Below are 15,401 nucleotides of genomic sequence, written 5' to 3' on the forward strand. Positions count from 1 at the left end.
TTGGCCTTTAAAGATGACATTCCCATAAAAAAATCAAATTTTTGAATTCTCAATTTCATAGTAGTTGACTGTGGGACTAAGTGGACTTTCAAATCTTTGAAAGTACTTATTAAAACAAGGCTTATTTTATCAATAATTAACAATTGAACTCTGATAATCCCTATTCAATCCTGTGTAAGGCAGGAAACTAATTAGCCCATTACTCAGAATAGCAATTTCGCAAAAATATCAAGGTATCATTTACAAAATTAGCCATATCTTGAAAAGTATTGATGCTATGTATATAATTTTGGTATCATTTTAAAGCTTATTGTCTAGTGCTTACATTTTTAATTAAATCATGAAATGTCCAAAATGCGACTTGTTCCTGGTTTTGTCAGAACGGGTCACAAATTGGAAAATCTAAGGTTGTGATTGTTTAGCGTATTAATGTTGTGAAAATTTCAGGGTATGAAAGTTTGTTGCTAGTGGAGAGAGTGCACTGTGTTCATATTTCACTGGTATTTCTTGGTTGCCAAAACATCCATGATGGTTGAGTCATCATACGTTGTGGTATCATAGTGTAAAGGTTACAATGACATTTGAACTTTGTAATGTTGCAAATTGCACTGTGGCATCCGGGTGTGACATAGATGCATTGATATTCATGCAGATGCAAATATCCTCAAATTCAATTTGATTTATGATCAGATGGACTATTTAATTGCAAGAAACTTGAATTTTGCAATCATTGCATTTAATATTAGTCTTTAATTGATTAAAATCATATCTATCATGACAGGTTTGCATTTGTAATTGAAGCTCTCAGTGCTTCATTATTTTGTCTATTCAAGTAACAGGAAGCACATGATTGCATATAAGGCATAATTCTTAAACCACAGATATTGGAAATTGCATCATTCGTGCTCAAAGATAGTTGAATTGTGTAAAGGCCTAATTCTTATGCAGGCCAACTGTATCTACCAAAAACGTTTCAAAAGCGTAAAAAGCGGCCAAAGTTTAAAAATCTTTCCTGTGTGGCTTTTCACCCTTTTTAAACTTGGTCCCATTTAGTAAAGTAGTATTAACATGAAGAATGAGTCCTAATTTTTACATGTAACAATGTACTCTTATAGGTTTAAGACTGTTCGAAAGCGGTGCAATATGACGTAGGCTACCGTATGTATTATCAAAAACATTTCAAGGTTTATGTTTTATTATATTGCGTGATCATAAAGAGTAGTAGAGTATTATATATACTTAGCAAATTGACTGTGTGTCAACCTGCTACATATAGGCCCTACATCTGTACATAAGGCGCAGAATCGCACATGACGATGAAGAATTTAACTAGAGTCAACAGACGCTGAGTACAAGCCGCAATTTGACCCCTATAACTTGACCCCTGGGTTACGGATGGGGTCAACTGCTCTTGCATTGTGCTTAGGATGTCATAATATATATTCCTACTGCATTTCACCTTATTCAGAACTTAAACATGGATTTTGATTTTTTTAAATTTCTGATTGACCTTTTGACCCCCTTAATGACCTTTGACCTTAATGAAAAAAAACCCTTATGTACACCGACAAAATGCATTGTTCCAATTTTAATTAAAAAATTCTATCATGTTCAGTTGTTGAGATAAAAATTCTTAAAGTTATTTAGCTAAAAACAGGAAGTGACCCCTTAATGACCTTTGACCCCCAAAATAAAAATACCATGCATACATCAAGTAGCACTGATTCATGTATGATGGTTATATTACTCTGGTCTGTTTACATTTTGAGATAAAAATCTTTTAAACATTTTGGTTTTTGACCGAAGTAACCCCTTAATGACCTTTGACCCCAAAACTGTAGGCATCCTAAAGACCCTGGCTAGTAGCAATGCATGTGTGCTAATGGCGACTCTCTGCTATGTAATTTGTAAAGACAGTGATTTTTGAATATTTTTAGACTTTGACGGAAATGACCCCTTAATGACCTTTGACCCCTTATCTGAGCACACCCTATAGACACCGACTAAAGTCGAGTCACATGTTATAACCATGTCCTCATCGCATGAAATTTGTGGAAGGAGTAGCATTTTTTGTGAAATCACATTTTTGACTATTATAGCTAGGTCAAAGGTCACAGTCAGGTCAAAGTCAAATGAAACGTTTGGCCTAGTCCAGTGGTCATTTGGCTTAAGTATGGTTGAAATGTGTCGAAGCATAAGAGAGCTAGGGCGAAACGTGGCAAGTCACGAAAAATGTCACGAGTTGCCAGAAGAAGAAGAATTGGGAAGAGACAGAACAAGCCGACGTTCGTCGTCGGCTTGTAACAAAGTGAGTATTTGCTACAAAATACATTATAACGTCTATACGGAAAAAAACTTCAATTACGCACAAACATTAATTCATTTGCTCTACAAAATAAACATTGACAACTAAGAAACCAACAAGTAGCCTATAGATGACTTTGTATGGGTCTTTAAAAACTTTCATAAATGGGACCAAGTTTAAAAAAAGGGTGAAAAGCCACACAGGAAAGATTTTTAAACTTTGGCCGCTTTTTACGATTTTGAAACGTTTTTTGGTAGATATTAATTCTTTTTTTTTTTTTTTTATATATTGCGCGCTAAGTGGTTCTTTGTAGCCATTCTAGGTGAACTATAGTTGGACATCCATATTTAGCGGTTAATGGTGCTTTGTAGCCTCTAAGGGCAAACTAGTTGGATATCCATATTTCGGGTGAGTGGTTTTTGAAGCTCCGAGGGCAAACTAGTTGGATATCCATATTTCAGCGGTTAGCGGTTCTTTGTAACCCTGCGGGCAAACTAGTTGGATATCCATATTTCAGCGGTTAGCGGTTCTTTGTAGCCCATGGGCAAACTAGTTGGATATCCATATTTCATGCGGTTTGTGGTTCTAGTGGTTTTAACGACCGTAACCACCCCAGTCAGCTGCATACCGCATCCAGCTATTTTAATTATCAAAATACTAGTTTTTTTAATGCTATGGGGTAACAGAATTATTAAAAAAATTAATAGCTGAACCCAATAGTTCAGCCAAGGACTGGAAACGACATATTGATGACTTTATATAGAGTGTATTCAATAAACCCAAGGCGGAACGAGAGTTGCTAAGTAACCGCTATCCGAACCATAAACACACATGCATGATCAGACAACAGTATTCAATTTCCTCATAGCATCCCACGTTGTACCTACACACGTCAGTCGAATTTGGCGGTGTTGGTTTGTTAGCCCTCCAAGTTATAACATCGTTCACTTTGTGTTGAACATTGTATGTGGGCCTCGCTGTAATAACATAAAGATCAGTATGATCAGTGTGGTATCACAGAGCAGACCCTTGAGAGGGTCTGCTCATTTGGCTCATTGCATGGCAGTCGGACTCGCCATTGTATTTGATCATTTGTGTATGGAGAGCAATGGCGACCCGTCATTGTATTTGTTCATGTGTGTATGGAGAGCCACTCTTGGAGCCCATGGGACTTAGGCTAGGTCCTCAGGTAGAGTCAGACGCTGTATGTACTAGAAACGCCCATTCTTGATTCTGCGTTCATTCAATGTTAGCATTAAATTTGTATTGCCAGGCGGCCCGCGTAATGGAAAAACGTGAATTTGTTAAATACAAAGAAATGAAAATTAAAAAAAGCAAGGTTCCACCTGAGTACATATTAAATTGGTGTAAAATTGTTTTCAAATATATATATGAATTTAGACAAACATACGGGATATAATGAACCTTTGACATGACGCCATGATGACATGATTTTATTAGTCGTTTTGTATATCATAATACCAGTATTTGTAATTTTATATTATATAGAACTAATATTTTGCATCATAAATGCGCAGTTCATATGCACAGACGATTACTAATCTTCAAGACTTCAAAATAACATGTTACTAAGCAGGTAATATGTGCTGGCCTTGTCCTATTGTACTTGTTCATTTGTGTATGGAGAGCTCACTGACCTGTTAATAGAGGTCAATGGGATAGCTTCTTTATGGGGCACTTCTCCATCGGTTTCAGGGCGCAGTTCATTGAACTCAGCGGGATTCTATTGCAAGTGCTTTTATATTATTACAAAACGGATCGTGGTTATTGCCTTGACAAATCTACTACATAATTCATACCAGGGATTAATAAATCCAGGGGTGCGGACATTTCATTGGTCGCAAACCACTGGGATTCGATACAAGTTTGCGTTGTAAATGAATGCGTGAATAAGAGTGTCATCCCCTTGGTGCGATATTTGATTTCTGAAAATACTCAAGTTGCCGTTCAAAATGCCTAAAAATCATCAAGATATTGCAATACTGTCTAAAGTGATGTAAAATTGTGGCAAATTTGTATGATTGATCGCACATAATTTCTGCGTAGCGTGGAGAATCATTTACATAGGATTTTGGAGAAAAAATGTAATAATTTTAGGGAAATATAGAATGGCGGAAGAAACAAATAAAACATTTTCCTGGAATGTGCAGACCATACTCTTTCTGTTCCTATTGATTTGGATACTGAAATAATTCTTAAAATGAAGCTGTTGGGTGATTTATGTTGGCGTTTCTAGAGTGTGTCATTATTGGCAAACATCTAGGGATATTGTTGAGAGGGCACTCGATTCACAAGATTTCTTTTGCAAGAACGCCAAAATAGCACGAATTTTGTTGGTTTGCGACTGAAGAGTGTCCGCACTATAGATTTCTGCCATGCAAATTAGCTAGTGTCAGTGGGTAAGAAAGTGGCATCTTTTGATCGTTAAGACAAGCCACATAATCTTATGTAAAACTCTGCTGGGTGTTTCGATCATGTATTATGCGTGTTTGGTCAAGTGAGGGTAATTTGTAAAGCATCAACTTGTGAACAAGTCATAGAGGGTTTGATCATGCTGATGATGTTGCCATTTTGGACGACTTCTGAGTGTTTTTAAACAGCCCAAAATGAATGAATAAAATCGTGTTTGAGATATTTGCTTGGGGATATTTGGGTGCATTGGGCACTTATGGGTTGGGTATAATAGATTTCTATGTATACAATTAAGTCTGATATATTTTCGATGGAATATATATTTTCACTTGAAAAGTTAGTAGTTTTCAATTGCAATTTCTGAATATTATATAAAAGGTGAGAATAAGACTATAAATGTAAGAGTATGGGATAATTTTGATTGTTAATAAATGCTAAACGCCGCGGTAGACATCAGCAATATCAGGGATTGCCGCGATTCTTGCAGTAGCTTTTATGAATAGAATACAATAGTGGATACAATAGCGGATACAATAGCGGAACAATAGAGCTCTCTTACGGGCAAATAAACCTCGTCGCGTTTTGCTAAATTTCACTTCTTCTTTTTCATGAACTAACCGTTATTTTTTTTAACTTGTGGCAAAACTTCGACCGAAGTTTTTAATTTCATGGTTTTTTGATTTTACAATTTTTGCAAAGAGCCCAGATTCACATAATTAAATACCTGCAAATGAGATTCAAAGTATTCTTTATGAGAACGAATGCAATTCTGCAACCATAAAAAAAAGAAGATCCCAACACACTAAATTGAGTATGTGCATGAATATGAATATTTGCTAATTGAAAATGTGTGACATAAGTACTTGCAAAATTATGTAGTTTAACAATAAGATGCTGAGATTCTTCTAACCTCCAAAGATACCTCTCTGATTTGGTTAAGCGTAATAATCATATTAGTTGCATTGGTGTGCCCAATTTTCTTTTTGACACACATAGGACAGTGATTTTAACATTTTCTTGCCTTTTACAAATTAATTTGTATGCATACAAAGCTGTACTCAATGGATTCAAAGCCTCTATAGTATTGATAGATTGAAATAGCTTCTTTTTTAGTTTCTTGTTCAAAGACGAAATCCCGGGGACGAAATAGCTTCTGTAACTTAAAGTAAATTGCATTATTAAAGGCAGTGAAAAAAACACCCTGTTTTATGGGCCTGACAGACCCAGCTTTTGCGGTTTTACTTTTTGCTAAAATCAGCTGTTTTGGGGCCATTGATTTTGACTAAAAAATTTGAAAAATTCAGAACATTTTCAAAATATTTTTGCCAAATTTTCAAGCTTTTGGTTATATTTTAGGGTCATTTTATCCTTCAGAAAAGAAGATCTAGCTGCTGGATTTTCTTGTTCTAAAGGTGGGGAAACAGGCTTTTCATCATGTGTTCACATACAGTATGATATGAGCCAAAATGATCTCATTTCCAGTGGCAGAGTTCATTAACCCTTTTCAATACTGATGGCTCAAAAGTTGACCTCAAGTTGTAAAGTATGCGGCTTTTGTACCCATCACACTCAAAGGTCATGTAGAAGCGTATTGGGGTTAAAGAACTGTGTACTGACAGATGAGCGTGTTAAATTGAGACCCTAGCTATTTTAGGCTTTCATCTTTCATCTTACAGTTTAAAGCCCCTTGCTTAACCCCGTCTGTTTGGTATCAAGTGTACATGTAGTTTGGTAATTTTAGTCCAAAATAGTTAACAGAATTTTAGCATTTATTATCATTTTTATGGCCAGGTGTGGCTTCCTCATGAAAAGCGGATTACAATGAGTACAAATATGCGTAGTATCCATTGGGTATGTCTTGGGAGAGATTTTCACATATTTTGAAATTCTGATTAATATGGTCTGTACTTTAAAAGTTGAGCTGCAAATTGATACTTGTGCCCTGAATATTAAAGGGAACTGAATACATCTGTAATATGAATGGAGTCTTGACACTGGGGCTAACCTGAAGTATTATATTACACCGACTGCAACTATATACTACTTCAGCTAGAGTTTCTCATTTATAACAGGAATTCATTACTGAGAAGCACTTAGGAAAATGAACTTAACTGGTTGTAAGTGTTACAGAGCTTTATTAGATATCTCTGTGGCCTTGGTTCATTTGGTTATATCAAAACTCGACCGGCGGTTGAACCATGTTCAATTGTTTAGAACAATAGAAACCGGCTCCAACTGGACGGAAGCGCCAGGAACCGGTGGTCGACCGGCGGTTGAGTTTTGATTTCATCCCTTAGACGGTTGCTGTATCAGCCCTTTGCAACAAAATGGTTGTAAAGTTACCATGATTTAAAACACAATGTTTAGGGTAAGATACTGTATAAGCTGACATTTTCACAAAAGTTTTATTTTCACACATTTCATGGTTTAACATACATCTGCTCTGAGGCTTTTGATTTATAAACAAGCAAGCAAACAACATGACAAGAACAGTCTCTGTCATCCTAGCCTTGTCTTGATAAACTTGTGACCAACTATGATAACATATCATAATCCAAGTAACATACATGTCAGTTTATCTACATACTGTTGACTGTAATCTATCAGCAGCTTATGTTACAGATGAGATGTTTAAGAGCTTTTAAGAAAATAAAGTTTGTTGGACTGAATTAGTCTATATCTTTCTTGTATTTCAGTAAGACAAAATCTGATTCCAAATTTGATTAGTTATCATAGTGTATCCTCAAGGTTTGGTTTGGGTAGGGGTGTGCCGCTGAGAATTTGAAAGAGGACCTATCAATATACCAATTTTTCAAGAAATTTGGTCCCATCGATATACTAAAATTCTTTTCGGCCTAATTTAATAACTTCCCAAAAATTTTTGGAAATTTTTCCATACCAAATTGATTCATACCAAATTTGGCTTGGAAAAAGTGGGCATTGATATATCAAAAGACCATGTGATTCATGTTTGCAGTACAATCGCTAGCACACACTCGTATGTCATTTGTACTGAGTACTCCCCCTTTATATCCTTTGAAATTTGTAAATAAACAGTTGATTTAAGTTAGTGGTAAAACTGGTATTGCTTCATCATGTTCTTGCTGCAGAGTCTTGATTGTCATGTTTGATAAAAGTCACATACATTGAATTGGTGGTTATTTGTAGCTACTACTACTGAAACCTTAGCTGATATTATGTCCAATTAAAGTTCATGTTAGGTTTTGTTTCAAGATCTAGAGAGAATAGCTAGGCAGAAGAGCTATTAGGCTATACAGATTTCTTGCAGTCTATAATAAGGGCAGTTTCATAGCAGATTGTACATATTGATTAAGCCAGTATGGCCCGTTGATTTCCTGATTGATTATGTCTCTCATTTGGCCATATATTCCCATCTTGTTTCTCATGACTGGTTCACAGATTGTCTTACACTGGTTTCTTCCTGGATGAGTGGGTTTATACATGTAGGTCCGACCAGACCGCATAGCATCCAGCTGTTATAACATCCTCCATTGGTTCATATCTGTGCAGTAACTCAGACCCTGTTTTTAGTTCGCATGGCAGATGCCATCATAGACTAAAAATTAAAGGGATCAAGATTGTGAAGGTTAAAGGTGCATCAATTGATTCTGGAATATTTATAGGGAATTCAATCCTTGTTCAAATTAGTGTAATAAGATAAACTATGTTTTCGGTATGCATGTCAGATTACAATATTGAGATGTGTGGGAGATGATGATTCATAGGATGTTATGAATGTTAATGATTAAAGGTGCATAGAGCGATAATATAATTTTGTATTTAAATTGGTACAAGTTGGGTTTTAGTATAAATGTCAGATGACAATATTGAGAAATGGTACTCAAGATAATGGAGTTACCTGAATGAGTTACTCGATTTGAAATCTTCACCCCATATGTGGGAGATTAACCCTAACATGGACCATGGTTTTTTGCTATCGGAAGCACAGAATGAAAGAAAAGGAGAGAAGATGAGCAAATAATTAATTTGACTGTGGGACCCTCGAGTGCCACGCACATGATCACTGATCTCATGCCCGGCCAGAGATTCTGTGGGTATACATGACATCACATGACATGCATGCACATGCAGTGGTTTTCCTTGTCATATTTTATGCGATTAGGGTTAGGGTCATGTCTTCCATAGGGTATGCATGGATTTCAACTGGAATAGCCCAAGCACCTTAATTACGTATCTAGGCAACCATTATAATGATATTGCCCATGTTTTTTCACAAACACTTACACCAACTTAATTATTTTCGATTTCTTTGTTTCCATTTGCAGTCTTCAGAATGGATTCGAGTATGTGTGGAAGAGATGGAACCAAGAATGACAGATGTAGGGGCCAACTTGGAGCAAGCATTACAACTAAGAGATCTTCACAATCAACTCATAGAGAAAATAGCTGTGAGTAGTATACAAATCCCACTCTATTGTGTAAAAAATATTTCCGCCCAAAATATGATGCCCAAAACTGCTGTCGGATGACCAGAAATTCACCAGATTTTTTTCCTTAAATCAAACACTGCAATATCATTACAAGTATGCTAAATTCAGCAGTGTGATGATTGTTGGCTCATTCTTGCACAGCTCATATTGAATACAACACTACTTTTCCAATCAACTGAACAGTGTGTGATGAAGGTGATTTTTTTTAATCATCTTTCTTGGGTACTCGTTGCCAAATTTAGCATGTCTATAATGGTACAGTGTAATAATCAGGACAAGGGCAGCCAAGAATGTTCAAGCTCTGCTCTGTTTCTCCTCCCACCACATGACTTTGCTTTCCTTATTATGTCGAAGTTGTTCAATGGTAAAATGAAAAGAACAACAAAAAAAAGGAGGCAACAACTGAAAAAAAAAACACCCCAAAACAAAACAACAAAAAACTAACTAGCAGTACAGTCCAGGACATATTCCGTAATTTATCATTGAATGAAAGCTTGAATATTGAAAATGTAGCTGTTAAGTTTATATGTTAGTCTGTTGGTTTTACCACACATGTGTGAACAAGGATTTAATGATTTGGACAAATACAAGAGTTCAAAGGTATTAATGGTAAAGACAAATAGAGAAACATAAGGTCAAGACAAATATAATCTTAGGTGATGTTAGGATAACTGTGGATGTAAAACCAAATGTTAACTATTTAAGTAAACAAGGAAGAGATTTTGATTTTGAAGCAGTCAATAGGGAAGAGATTCTGGAAGGACGATCAGAGCCATCGCTGGACCAGACTGGTCAGATTGGGGGTGGGGGTGTGCAGCATAATTTGCCGACGGAAATTAATTTTTGCCTAATAAAGTTTGAATTGTAGACCAAAATTTGTTTTTGCTTGGGCGCTCAAGAACCTAAAAAGTGTGTGTTGGGGGGTTGATCTAAAACTTTCCTCAGTAATTTTCTTCATTTGTAACTACTATTAACAATATTGCATAACAAGAACATTTTAAGTCAGCAACAACTGCACATTTAATTTTTATATATGACATCAGTCACTTTTTGTCAACAAATTTAAGAATGGTGGAGGGGTCACACCCTTCATACCCACTCTAGTGATGGCACTGGAAGCAAATCCATGGCAGGGGGGTCACTCAAATATAAAACTGCTAACGATGCTTGTTTATCCAACACCCTAACAGGTGTAATTGATGGTAGCGAATTTGCTACCCGAACTGTAAACATTTAATACCCTAAATGGCACAACCACCCCATTTCTTTTTCATCTGTAAGCGTAACATCATTGCATGATGATAGGCACACTGCATTTTACCCCTAACTACCCCTAAATCACAATTTTAAATTGTAAAAAACTCTTTATTAATACTAGGCTTGTATTCTTTCATGTCTGTTAGGATTTTATTTTCCTATGCTCAAAACATATATCGTAAACATGAATTAGAAGTTGAAATACAGACAGGTCTAGATAAGTGCTATGGTCTTTCATTATTGAGGATGATGTTGACCAGGGATGATGAATGCAGGGGCTGAAATAGCTGTTATAACCAGAAAATGGAACCCTAAATGGTGATCTAAAACAGATCTAAAGTGTCGCCATAGCCGAAAATTGACTCTAAACATTGATGACACTCATGCTCAAAATCCGACCCTTTAATTTTTGGATGTTTTTATTTTCATATGTGTAGCATGTTTTATATTTGAGTGACAAAGGTGCTCTATTCCGGTTTTGAGCTCGGGAATACACGGATACATTCTTACTTTGAATCTCTATTTTTTAACCCCATGAGTACTACCTGCCTATTGGTCAAAAAGAAGTTTTCATTATCAATTGGACCAATCAGCAACACTGTTAGAATAATTTCACCACACAAAAAAAATGGGTTGAATTATTTACAACGCTCCATTCTGATTGGTGATTAACATGAAGCTATTATGTAATTGTCCAATCAGAGGCAATGTTAGATCGGCAGGTAGTGCTCAGGGGGTTAACAGATGCATGGCTTCATTTGCAACTAGGATAGGCCTATTACAGGTGCATTTCACTGCAGTGGCTCCAGAACGGGGGGGGGGGGGGCAATAATAATTTTGGTGACTGTGGAAAAGTACCATTAGCCCCTCCCCAATAATTTGATCCGGTACCATTGCCCCCCCCAATATTTAACATCCCTGCACTGTCAGAAATCCAATCTTATATTTTTATTCTAAAAGGAGAAGTATGTATCACATAGAGTTGTGCACAGTTACCTTTGCACGATCCTGGAACCTAGGGACAGGCTCTAACATACAAATCCTATGAGACCATCACAATGAATGCAGAAGTTTTGATGGGCTTAGGCCTTAATATGTAATGTTAGTGAAAGAGCACCCAGAGGCGACATAATCTTTTTCACCAGAGGGGACATAATCTTTTCATCAATTGCCCAGATTTGGCGAGTTGCTATGGTTCGTTATCAGTCTTGTCAATTTCTTTTTTCTGTTTTATTTTTCAGTCCAAACAGCAGCACATCAATGGGCTGATGACACAAGCGGACTTCACAGTATCAACACAACAGTTCTACAATGATGTCTATGAAGCCATGGCTCAGTCATTAGCTGAGGCTTGGAGAGGTCTCAACAAACAACTGGCTGACAGAGGCAAGCTTCTTGAGGAAGCTGTAGCCTTCTTTGAAAATGCTAAAGAGGTGAGTTGAACTGGCTTTGTGAGGTCTTATGGCTCAGTCATTGGCTGGGGCATGGAGAGGTCTTAACAAACAACTGGCTGACAGAGGCAAGCTTCTTGAGGAAGCTGTAGCCTTCTTTGAAAATGCTAAAGAGGTAAGTTGAACTGGTTTTATGAGGTCTTATGGCTCAGTCTTTGGCTGAGGCATGGAGAGGTCTAAACAAACAACTGGCTGACAGGGGCAAGCTTCTTGAGGAAGCTGTAGCCTTCTTTGAAAATGCTAAAGAGGTAAGTTGAACTGGTTTTATGAGGTCTTATGGCTCAGTCTTTGGCTGAGGCCTGGGAGGTCTAAACATATTACTGGCTGATAGAGAGAAGCATCTTGAAGAAGCTGTAGCCTTCTTTGAAAATGCTATTAAGAAGTAAGTTAAACTGGCTTTGTGAGGTTTTATCTTATGGCTCAGTCATTAGCTGAGGTATGGAGAGGTCTAAACAAACAACTGGCTGACAGAGGCAAGCTTCTTGAGGAAGCTGTAGCCTTCTTTGAAAATGCTAAAGAGGTAGGTTAAACTGGCTTTGTGAGGTCTTATGGCTCAGTCATTAGCTGAGGCATGGAGAGGTCTAAACAAACAACTGGCTGACAGAGGCAAGATTCTTGAGGAAGCTGTAGCCTTCTTTGAAAATGCTAAAGAGGTAAGTTGAACTGGTTTTATGAGGTCTTATGGCTCAGTCTTTGGCTGAGGCTTGGGAGGTCTAAACATATTACTGGCTGATAGAGAGAAGCATCTTGAAGAAGCTGTAGCCTTCTTTGAGAATGCTAAAGAGGTAGGTTAAACTGGCTTTGTGAGGTCTTATGGCTCAGTCATTAGCTGAGGCATGGAGAGGTCAACAAACAGCTGCCTGACAGAGGCAAGCTTCTTGAGGAAGCTGTAGCCTTCTCTGAAAATGCTAAAGAGGTAGGTTAAACTGACTGTATGAGGTCTTATCTTATGGCTCAGTCATTAGCTGAGGCATGGAGTGGTCTTAACAAACAACCAGCTGGCAGAGGCAAGCTTCTTGAGGTAGCTGTAGCCTTCTTTGAAAATGCTAAAAAGTTAAACTGGCTTTGTGAGGTCTTATGGCTCAGTCTTTGGCTGAGGCATGGAGAGGTCTAAACAAACAACTGGCTGACAGGGGCAAGCTTCTCAAGGAAGCTGTAGCCTTCTTTGAAAATGCTAAAGTGGTTATAATTGAAGAACGAATTAAAAAGACTAGTTTGCGTACAACGTCCTGTCAACCAGACCAAAAATGCTGTACTGTGCAGGTCAGCAACCAATCATGTCACACCTTTGCTACAGAGGCAAGTTAAACTGGCTTTGTGAGGTCTTATGGCTCAGTCATTGGCTGGGGCATGGAGCGATCTTAACAAACAACTGGCTGGCAGAGGCAAGCTTCTCAAGGAAGCTGTAGCCTTCTTTGAAAATGCTAAAGAGATTATAATTGAAGACCGAATTAAAAAGACTAGTTTACGTATGAAGTCCTGTCAACCAGACCAAAAATGCAAAACTGCGCAGGTCAGCAACCAATCATGTCACGCTTTGCCCTGACGTCAGATGCAAACTAGTCTTTTTTAATTTGGTCTTCAATGAACTGGCTTTATGCGGTCTCATCTGAAATATGATAGAACGTTCACACACATACTAGAGTGGTTTTTGGCCACTTGTGGCACAACCACAAAAAAGCATTGACATCACTATCAATCTGTTTGGTATCCCGAAGTATATCTTGCCATCCTTTGAGCTTTAGTTGATATGTTCACATTTCAGATAATATTTATGCCAGATGTGAAAATGACTATTCATTGCTTTCTCTTTTTCCATAGTTTGATGATAGGCTTGACAGGGCAGCAGCTGATTTCCGTGACACAGCGATTCCACCTGACACACAAGGAGTAGCAAAAGCACTACAGAAACACAATGAAGATAGAAAACGTAAGTATATATTAGTGAATAAATGGACCAAGTGTTGGAATGCTTTCACATGCCCTCTTCCCCTTGGTCTGATCATGTTGAATACTGATTTTTGCTTTGACCATGACAAAAGAATCCAACATTGATGGCTAGGATAAGGCGAGGGGTTGGTGTTTAGGATAGGTTTCAAGATTTCCAAATGAGCATGATTTCAACATATCGTAGCTATAGAAATGCAACAAATATTCCAGCCAAACCAGCCACAGACTACTACAGACCATGTATCAACAGTCTAAAAGTCCCTGTGCATTGTATGCTGTGAATTCTCACATATTCATGAGGGCCGATTGTTTGATAATACCGCACCAGCATTGCGTTCCTGTGTTGCATGCCTTCGCGATTACTCTACAGATAATAATGATAGACTGTAAAAATACACACAGTGCAATCGGCCCTCATTATCGGGTGATGCTGAGACTTCAACTGCTTGTACGCGGTCTGTTATCTTTTTTGTCCATGAAAACAGCAAAGTGTCCCAACACTTTTTGACTAGGATTGTAGCAAAAAGATGACATAAGACAACATTAAAACCAATGTTAAAAAAATGATGCATTTAAATTTGTGTACATTTGTGTAATGATTTCAAAATGACTTTTCAGTTAGAATCAAGAAGTACATCAGCAAATTATAAGCATATGTGGTATTTTTACACTTAATCACATGAAATCTGTTATGCCTACATATGCTTACATTACCAAAAGACGAATCCAATGAGATGTTCAAATGAAGTCCAAATGTTATCAGATTTAATGTATTGCACTCTTACTACTAATGCAATGAGCATTTATACTACCCGGGTATAAATATGCTTTATATAAGCATACTTTCAAAGCTCCACCTATGATATGAACTTTCGATAATCCACTGAATGTTTCCTTGTTCTATTTTACCCAGAAATCTTAGAATCATCTATGCACACCATGAACAAAGGTCGCGACCTCATAGACCATCTCAAGAACCTCATAGAAGATGCACCAATTGCAGATCGTAAAGCTGGCACAGCATCTTGTTATGGCATCGAAAAGATCATTGAAAGTTTGCAGGACAGGACGGAGGGCGCTGGATGATCTATGGGGCAGAAAAAGCGCAGACTAGAGCAATGTGTGTCGCTCTTTGATGTAGATCAAGAAGTTGATAGGGTAAGGATTTTTAGCGCTATTCCATTTGTAATCCACCCTACCCCTGTGGAAGATTTTGGAAATATGTTCCACAGGGGGAGTATGAATTTCAAATGGAATTAGCACAATAGACAGCTCCGTTTGATTTTCATATATAGCCTCTGAGAAAGATTCAACCTGAATCTTCCACAGAGGGAGTGTGAGTTTTAAATGGGCTATTCCAGATGTATTCCGCCCCCCCTATGGAAGACATTTAAAAAAAATACAATTCCAGCTGGAATTGAGATGTGTCTAGAATTCCAGCAGTCATTTTAGCAAAGATTCCGGCTGGAGGGTATGGAAGACATTGAGATTAGATGAAACTACGGCTGCTAAAATAAACGAAAAAAACAAGAG

The 15,401-nt window shown here is 37.5% G+C and overlaps 2 protein-coding genes across 2 annotated transcripts in view; both read left to right on the forward strand.

The window, feature by feature from the left end:
* The window catches only part of LOC140167503 (triple functional domain protein-like), a 97,353-nt gene extending 85,444 nt beyond the window's left edge, over window positions 1–11,909 (forward strand). The window contains exons 18-19 of the mRNA XM_072190809.1: window positions 9,046–9,168; window positions 11,709–11,909. Of these exons, the coding sequence (XP_072046910.1) occupies window positions 9,046–9,168; window positions 11,709–11,909 (324 nt within the window). The remainder of the gene's footprint in view (window positions 1–9,045; window positions 9,169–11,708) is intronic.
* Window positions 11,910–12,792: 883 nt separating this feature from the next.
* The window catches only part of LOC140167504 (uncharacterized), a 32,233-nt gene continuing 29,624 nt past the window's right edge, over window positions 12,793–15,401 (forward strand). Inside the window, exons 1-3 of the mRNA XM_072190810.1 lie at window positions 12,793–12,834; window positions 13,740–13,848; window positions 14,782–15,026. The gene's annotated coding sequence lies outside the window, so the exon portion shown is untranslated. The remainder of the gene's footprint in view (window positions 12,835–13,739; window positions 13,849–14,781; window positions 15,027–15,401) is intronic.

Source organism: Amphiura filiformis, chromosome 13, assembly GCF_039555335.1.
Source record: "Amphiura filiformis chromosome 13, Afil_fr2py, whole genome shotgun sequence".
In the NCBI taxonomy this organism is placed as follows: domain Eukaryota; kingdom Metazoa; phylum Echinodermata; class Ophiuroidea; order Amphilepidida; family Amphiuridae; genus Amphiura; species Amphiura filiformis.